Source organism: Nylanderia fulva, unplaced genomic scaffold (genome assembly GCF_048542155.1).
Source record: "Nylanderia fulva isolate GAGA-0341 unplaced genomic scaffold, ASM4854215v1 Scaffold623, whole genome shotgun sequence".
NCBI lineage: Eukaryota > Metazoa > Arthropoda > Insecta > Hymenoptera > Formicidae > Nylanderia > Nylanderia fulva.
The window spans coordinates 53,044-60,419 of NW_028190725.1; the positions used below are offsets into that span (position 1 = coordinate 53,044).

Consider the following 7,376-nt stretch of genomic DNA (forward strand, 5'->3'; position numbering starts at 1 on the left):
TGCCTCGTGTGACTATATCGGGGCAGTAAATTTAAAAACGCAGTGATCCGCGGCAAGAGAAATACGCTAATTACGCGTTCTCGTTTAGAGTAGAAAAACTCCGTGTGCGGGAGTGAGACCGCGCTACAAGACAACAAGCCGTCGCGCGCGCTCCGAAACAGTCTATCTCTCTCTCTCTCTCGCGCTCTCTCCAAGACGTGAAGAGCGAGAGAGACGGTATCACGCCGCGCGCTCCGAAGCTCTCTCGCTCGCTCTCTCTCTCTCTAGCTGCGGCTCTCTCGGCCGCGCGCCTGCCGTCGCTCCGGCCTAAGCCGCGGCGCTCCGGCCACGTGACGGTCACGCGCCCTCACGTACCCGGTGTACATCGAATTCTGCATTTGAGTAGACAGAATTTCGACGTTGAAGTGTCAATTGCAGTGCAAGCGCCGCTATCACGCGCTTTGCAATCTTGCATTCGGACGGCAGTTAAACGCCGTTCGAGATTAGTGACTGCACGTGTACTCCGCTACTCGCGCTCAGTGACTCTCAACTCCGGCGCCGCTATCACGCGCCAGTGATTTTTAATTGAGTGCGGTGAACATACGCGAGTTATCCGCAAGCGCCGCAAGCACGCGCTTTGCGTTACGGTATTCGCAGTGACTCTCAATGATTAATCGTGACTCGTACTGATTAACAGTGACTCTCAGTGAACGTGCGCCGCTATCACGCGCACCGCACCGGTGAATCTTAACCAGTGCATTTTTCTCACTGACTTTTGACTCTCGCAGACCGAAGTGTAAACGACCGCGAACGCCGCTATCACGCGTACGCGTCGTGCATCTCTCTGTGACTCTCTCGATCATCTTGGTGATTTTCGACGTTTCTAAACATTTTAAAAGGTGCGCGACTCGCTATTTCGACGCCGCTATCACGCGTCCGCCGTCGTGCATCACTCTGTGCCTCTCTCGATTATCTTGTTGATTTTCGACGTTTCTAAACATTTTAAAAGGTGCGCGACTCGCTATTTCGACGCCGCTATCACGCGTCCGCCGTCGTGCATCACTCTGTGCCTCTCTCGATTATCTTGTTGATTTTCGACGTTTCTAAACATTTAAAAAAGTGCGCGACTCGCTATTTCGACGCCGCTATCACGCGTCCGCGTCGTGCATATCTCTTGACTCTCTCGATCATCCCGGTGATTTTCGACGTTTCTAAGATTTAAAAAACCACGCGATTTGCAATTTCGACGCCGCTATCACGCGCCACGCAATCGCTTCGTGTGAGAAAGACAGCCGATAACGGCTTAACGAGACGGTGCGCTAGCTCGCGCTCGGACTCTCTCTCTCTCTCTCTCTCTCTCGCGCGTCAATCAGCGGGCGCTTCAAGTCCGCGCGCGCGCTTGAAGATTTCGCTTCAGTAGCGAATAATCGATAAACGATTCAACAATCCGGCATCGATAATCATGTCGACTGTCGTGAGTGACCTGCTCATCGAGCAGGGAGCTTGTATTGACGAGATCAAACGAGATCTCGTCAACTTCAAGAAGCTGGCCAAATCCAACGTGACACTCGCCAAGACGCGAAGTAGGCTTGCCAAGTTGGAGGAGCACTGGGCCGCCTGCCGCGGCCTTCATGTCAAACTGCTTCAAAAGACGACCACGGAGCAGCAAACGACCTTGCCGTACTTCACTCTGGAAGAGTTCCTGAGAGCTGAGGATGTCTACATCGACACGGCCGATCTGCTGCAAGATACGATAAGTCGATTATCTCCTAATACAATTCCGTTTACCGATCGTAGTTCCGATTCCTCCGTTCGCGAAACAAATAATCATTGCTTCCAATTGCCACGCATCGCGCTGCCAAAGTTTTCTGGGAAATTAACCGATTGGGAAAATTTCCGAAACATTTTCGAATCTCTTGTAGTAAGTAACGACGCTCTTTCAAATTCACAAAAATTTCATTACTTAAAAACGAGCGTAACGGGAGACGCTTCCTTGCTGATCAATAATTTAAAAATTTCCGATGCGAATTACGAATCTGCCTGGCAATTGTTAACCAATGAATATGACGATAAGCAAGCGTTAATCTATGCTCATTTACACGCGTTTATTAGCCTTCCGGTAATGAAAAGCGAGATTGTAAGCGATTTGCGAAAATTGCGCGACACAGTGTCTGCATCGTTAGCCGCGTTAAAAAATCTCGATCGTCCCGTAGAACAATGGGACGATATTCTTGTTTATACAATAACGCAAAAGTTTAGCGCTGAGAACACGTACCGAATGGAATTTAAGGCGAATCAAACGAAATGAGCCTTCTTCTTATCAGGAGCTTAATGAGTTTTTAACTCTCCGTATACGCGGATTGTCGGACTTTGCCGATTCAAGCAAGGACTCCGGTTTTTCGAAAAATGATAAACCGCGTTTAACAGTAAACAACGTGACTGCCTTTAAATGTATTTGTTGCTCCGGTGAGCATCACGTTTCGAAATGCGAAGACTACGCAAAGAAGTCAGCTTCACAGCGCTTTGCTCTCGCGCGCCAGCATAAACTCTGCTTTAACTGCTTAAAGTCCGGACATTTCCCGTCGAAATGCCCGAGCAAATATCGGTGCAGACAATGTCGTCGCTCGCATCACACATTGCTGCATTCAGCGGCAAATCAAAATGCCTCCGATAACTTGGCCAGTTCCGAGGCTACTATCTCCGAATCAGCGTCACAAGCCGCATCTAATGCGACTACTAATCAAACGGTCAATACGATTGCGGCCGTCCAGATAGTACCCCCCTCGCTTCAGGAACATCCAAATGTCCTTTTGGCGACCGCATGGGTCGACCTCCACACCGGGGAGGGTCGCTGCTTAAAGGTTCGCGCGTTGTTGGATCAAGGATCCACTTTTAGCTTTATATCAGAATCGCTCTCACAGGCGTTGCGCACTAAACGGCAACGAGCCGATTTACAAATTAAATGCTTCGGCGAAAAATATACGGGTACTGCGAAATCGCGCGTAAAACTACAGTTAACCCCGTGTGCTCAAGCCGATCCGAGCTTTCCTCTGACGGCTTACATTTTTCAACGCATTACTTCATACGCTGCCTCGCGGATTCAGCCCTTCGATGCGTGGCCTCATTTACAGGGTCTATCTTTTGCTGACCCTGATCCTTCCAGTCAACATCAAATTCATTTGTTGATCGGTGCTGACCTTTACGGCTCGCTTCTGAAGCGCGATGTCCGTCAAGGTCCTATTGGAACTCCGACAGCGCAATTGACCGCTTTCGGTTGGATCCTTTCCGGCCCCACAAATAGTAGGCCGACTACTACTGCTCAAGCATCTGTATTAAACTGCGTGTTGGAACAAAGCACGCACTCTCTCTCCAGAAGTTCTGGGAAGATGAGGAGATCTCGCGGCCTGTCCCCCTCACGGAGGAGGAGGAGAGGTGCGAGGCTCATTTCATCGCCAACCACTATCGTACCCCTCAGGGACGCTATGCGGTTCGATTGCCCTTCAGGCATGATTTCCCGATAAAATCGGTGATTCTTTGCACATTGCAACCTCGCTTTATAATAAAATGGAAGGAAAGCTACGGCTTCGTCCTGAACTTCACGCGCAGTACAACGAGTTCTTACGAGAGTACAATTCGCTCGGTCACATGAGGAAGGTGGAATTATCTGACCGCTCCGAGTTCGAGCCGGTATATATTCCTCATCATCCCGTTTTGCGCGACTCGAGTTGCACTACGAAATTGCGCGTTGTCTTCAACGCTTCGTGCAAAACGAGCAATAAGACTTCGCTTAACGATCACTTACTGATCGGTCAGAGACTGCAGCAAGACCTCTCCGCTATATTATTGCGCTGGCGTCAATGGCAATTTGTTTACACGGCGGACATTGCTCAAATGTTCCGCCAAATTCTCGTGCATCCGTCTGACGCGGATTTTCAAAGAATCTTATGGCGATCGTCGGCCGATGGGCCGATTGAACACTATCGCCTTCTCACTGTAACGTACGGGCTCGCCCCCGCTCCGTACCTCGCAATGAGGGTACTGAAACAGCTTTCTCTAGATGAAGGCGACAACTATCCCGCGGCCGTTCCAATTCTCAGCGAGTCCCTCTACGTGGACGATGCACTCTTTGGAGCGGACGATACGACTTCATTGATAGAAGCTCGTGTCCAACTAGTTGAGATCCTGCGAAAGGGAGGTTTTCAACTACGAAAGTGGGCTTCTAATGCCTCCTCTCTTCTCAAGGACTTTCGGCTCATCAGCCGGAAGTCACCGATCATTTACTCGTAAAAGAAGATAATCTCAAGGTTCTCGGGCTTTCATGGCTCGCTAAAGAGGGACGCGTTCAAATTCGTGATAACTCCGTTGAGATTGGTTACGCACACGAAACGTTCCGTTCTCTCGTTCACGGCAAAATTATACGACCCACTAGGATGGGCTGCTCCGGTTGTTGTAACCGCGAAAATCTTGCTACAAGAATTATGGCTTCTCAAATGTGATTGGGACTCCCCTCTTCCAGAGGAGTTGCGCGATCGTTGGGAGAGCTACACCAACGATTTAGAATCATTGAACCGCGTCCGAATACCGCGTTGGACCGGTCGACATTCCAATAACCTCGCGTTCGAAATCCACGGGTTTGCCGACGCTTCAAACCGCGCTTACGCGGCGGTCGTTTATATTCGAGTGCTTCCTTCGCCAACGAAGTTTCAAATCACTCTGCTCGCTGCTAAAACAAAGGTCGCGCCGATCAAAACCGTAAGCATCCCGCGCTTGGAACTGAACGCTATCGTCCTCCTCAGCCGGCTAATCAAGTGGACCTTGACATCATTGAAATTACCTCCGATTCCAATATACGGATGGACGGATTCGACCATCGCTCTCGCGTGGCTCCGTCAACATCCATCAAAATGGAGCACCTACGTGGCTAACCGCGTATCCGAGGGTACATACCGGTCTGGATTCGTTTGTTGGAATCACGTTCCGTTCTCGCGATAATCCGGCGGACTGTGCCTCGCGCGGCTTGTCCGCCTCCGAGCTCGTGACCTCACCCGCTATGGTGGAACGGTCCACGATGGCTTCAGAAACCATCAACTGCGTGGCCGATTCTGAAGTCTCAGCTCCCTCTTTCGGGCGGAAACGAATTCCGCCCTAACTTTTTGCGAGAAACCCCCCTTTTAATATTCCGAAACATCATTTTATCCGATCTCTTAATTGATCGCGCTCAAAAATCCACCCCCCAGGGGGGAAACACAGCCCAGTATCCGTGTGCTGCGTCCCGATGGCATTGGGGGCCCCCCCGCTCAGTAAAGGCGAAAATTCGAAAATGTTAGTCTCCCACTCTTTCAAGCGGCCAAAAATTTGTCTTCTCAGTTAAAGGCGCCCTTCCAGCCGCTCTTTTTTTACCCTTTTGGCCCTTTTTTAACTCTTTGGGTTGTTTTACCCCGGCCCACTCCCACTTTTAAATTTCTCGTCGGAAAAAGGAAAAAGGGCCAAAAAAAGGTATAAAATCCCCTTTTTTTTTTTGTTTGCTACAAGGGGGGATTCCCCTCAAATTTAGTGGAAAAAATTTTCCACCCCCGGGGTTTTTTGCAGCCTTCAGAGGTTCGCTAGCCGAAAAGGAGGTCTGCCGCGTCACATTTTTAAAAAGCGCCCAAGGGCCCCCAAATTTCAGGGGCCCAAACCCACAAAACCCCCCATCGCCCTTTCAATCCTTTTCAAAGGGTTTTTGCAATGCAAAACCCCGCTGGGCAGGGGGAACGGGATAAAACGGCATTTCATTCCCCCCCGCCGCCCCCACATTTCGGGGGCCCTTTTGGGGGGCCCCGGAGTCAAAAACCCCCTTTAAAAGGGCATCTGAGGCGCGTTTTGGTTCCCCCCCTTTTTCGGGGCCCCTAAATCGCCGACGCTTCTATGTAAAAATGAAGCGTCCCTTAACCGGCCAATCGCCGCTTAGGGACGCCCCGGGGTGAACCTTGTCGGCGTCCCCCGGGTCATTTGATGGAGGGCCCTCGTAGCCGTTCCGGAGGAATGGGTTTCCCCGCGATCGACCCGCGTAGGCTTGCGGATGGGCAATAGTCCGGCCCCCGGGGAACCCCGTGTGGCGGGGCCCGGTACAGGATTATTTACATTCCCCTTAAAAAAGGGAAAAAAGGGGTTTTCCCAACAGCCCCAAAAATTCGCAATAGGCAAAATTAGTTTTAAATTTAAAAAAAGCCCCGTGCCTCCCCCCGACCCCAAAAGGGAAGCTTGGCCCGGGGACGGGGAGATCCATCCTGGATCTGATGGATTTTGAGTTTTTTGGACCTTTACGCCCCGAACGGTCCACATTGAAAACGCCCTATTGCCCCAATTATCCCCATCCCAAAATACGTGATAATAAACCCCGTCCGAAACCGGAAAAAGCCCCCCTTAACTTGTAAGGGGTTTTGGAATCTTCGAGACAAAATTTTCATCAAGCCGGTGTTTTCCCACCTGTATTTTTTAAAGTAATCATCTTCCTCGACGTTCTTCCCCCCCCCCTTTAATTTTTTTCCATTTCTTTCCCCCTACGAGGGGGGGCCCGGTATTTTTTGAAGATTTTTTTCCCTTCGGATCGAATCCTCGAGGACGATCGAATTTCTGGGAATGTTTTTTTTAAATTTTTTGTGTTTACGCCAAGGAAACAGTGAAACCAACGTTAAATCGCCGCTAATTTGGGGTGGTTTTACCCCGCCTGATTTCCGAGGGGGGAACGAGGGAAACCCCATCGGCTGCCGCCCTACGCCCCAGCTCCCAAAATTTGAAAAAACCCCCGAGCCGTCCCGAGGGGGAGCCCAGCGCCGGAAACATAAGTCCCAGGGGCGGGGGCGGGAAATTTTTAGAAAATGAATAAACAAAAAACCGTTTCAAAACCGGGCCCTACAAATTGATAAAGTTAACCCGGGCCCTCCTACAAAGTTAAATCTATACAAAACCCGTTTTCAAGAAAGTGGTAAAACCCAAATTTTCATAAATCAATTTCCCGTCCCGTCAGAAATGAAAAAGTACAATAATAAATTTGGGGTTTGAAACGTTGCGTCTTTTTCAATTTAAAAAATTTTTTACCTTAGCCCAAATAAAGGGTCAATTGATCCCTGATTCTTTATTTCAAATTTAAATTTGGGGAAAGGATCATTTTGGGGAAAAAATTTTTTTTTAAAATTTTTAAAAAAAATTAAATTTTAAAAATTTACAAATTTTTAATTTAAAAGAAAATGTTTTTTTATTGATCTTACATTAATAATTTTTTGCACAAAAAAAAAAAAGAAATAAATGGGTGTAAAGAAAATAATTGTTGGAAGAAAAAATATGAGCAGCTAATTATAACTGGGGGCTCCAATAATTGAAAAAAAAGAAAACAAATAAAATGCAAAAAGAATTGG

The 7,376-nt window shown here is 48.8% G+C and overlaps 1 protein-coding gene across 1 annotated transcript; it reads left to right on the top strand.

Annotated features, from left to right (window-relative positions):
- Positions 1-3,543: 3,543 nt before the first annotated feature.
- LOC146720734 (uncharacterized) lies at positions 3,544-4,266 on the top strand. The gene has a single exon (XM_085488099.1). The coding sequence runs from the start codon at positions 3,544-3,546 to the stop codon at positions 4,264-4,266; it is 723 nt and encodes a 240-aa protein (XP_085344225.1).
- Positions 4,267-7,376: the final 3,110 nt, after the last annotated feature.

Coding starts and splice junctions, on each gene's coding strand:
- LOC146720734 (XM_085488099.1), top strand. CDS start 3,544: ATGGAAGGAAAGCTACGGCTTCGTCCTGAACTTCACGCGCAGTACAAC.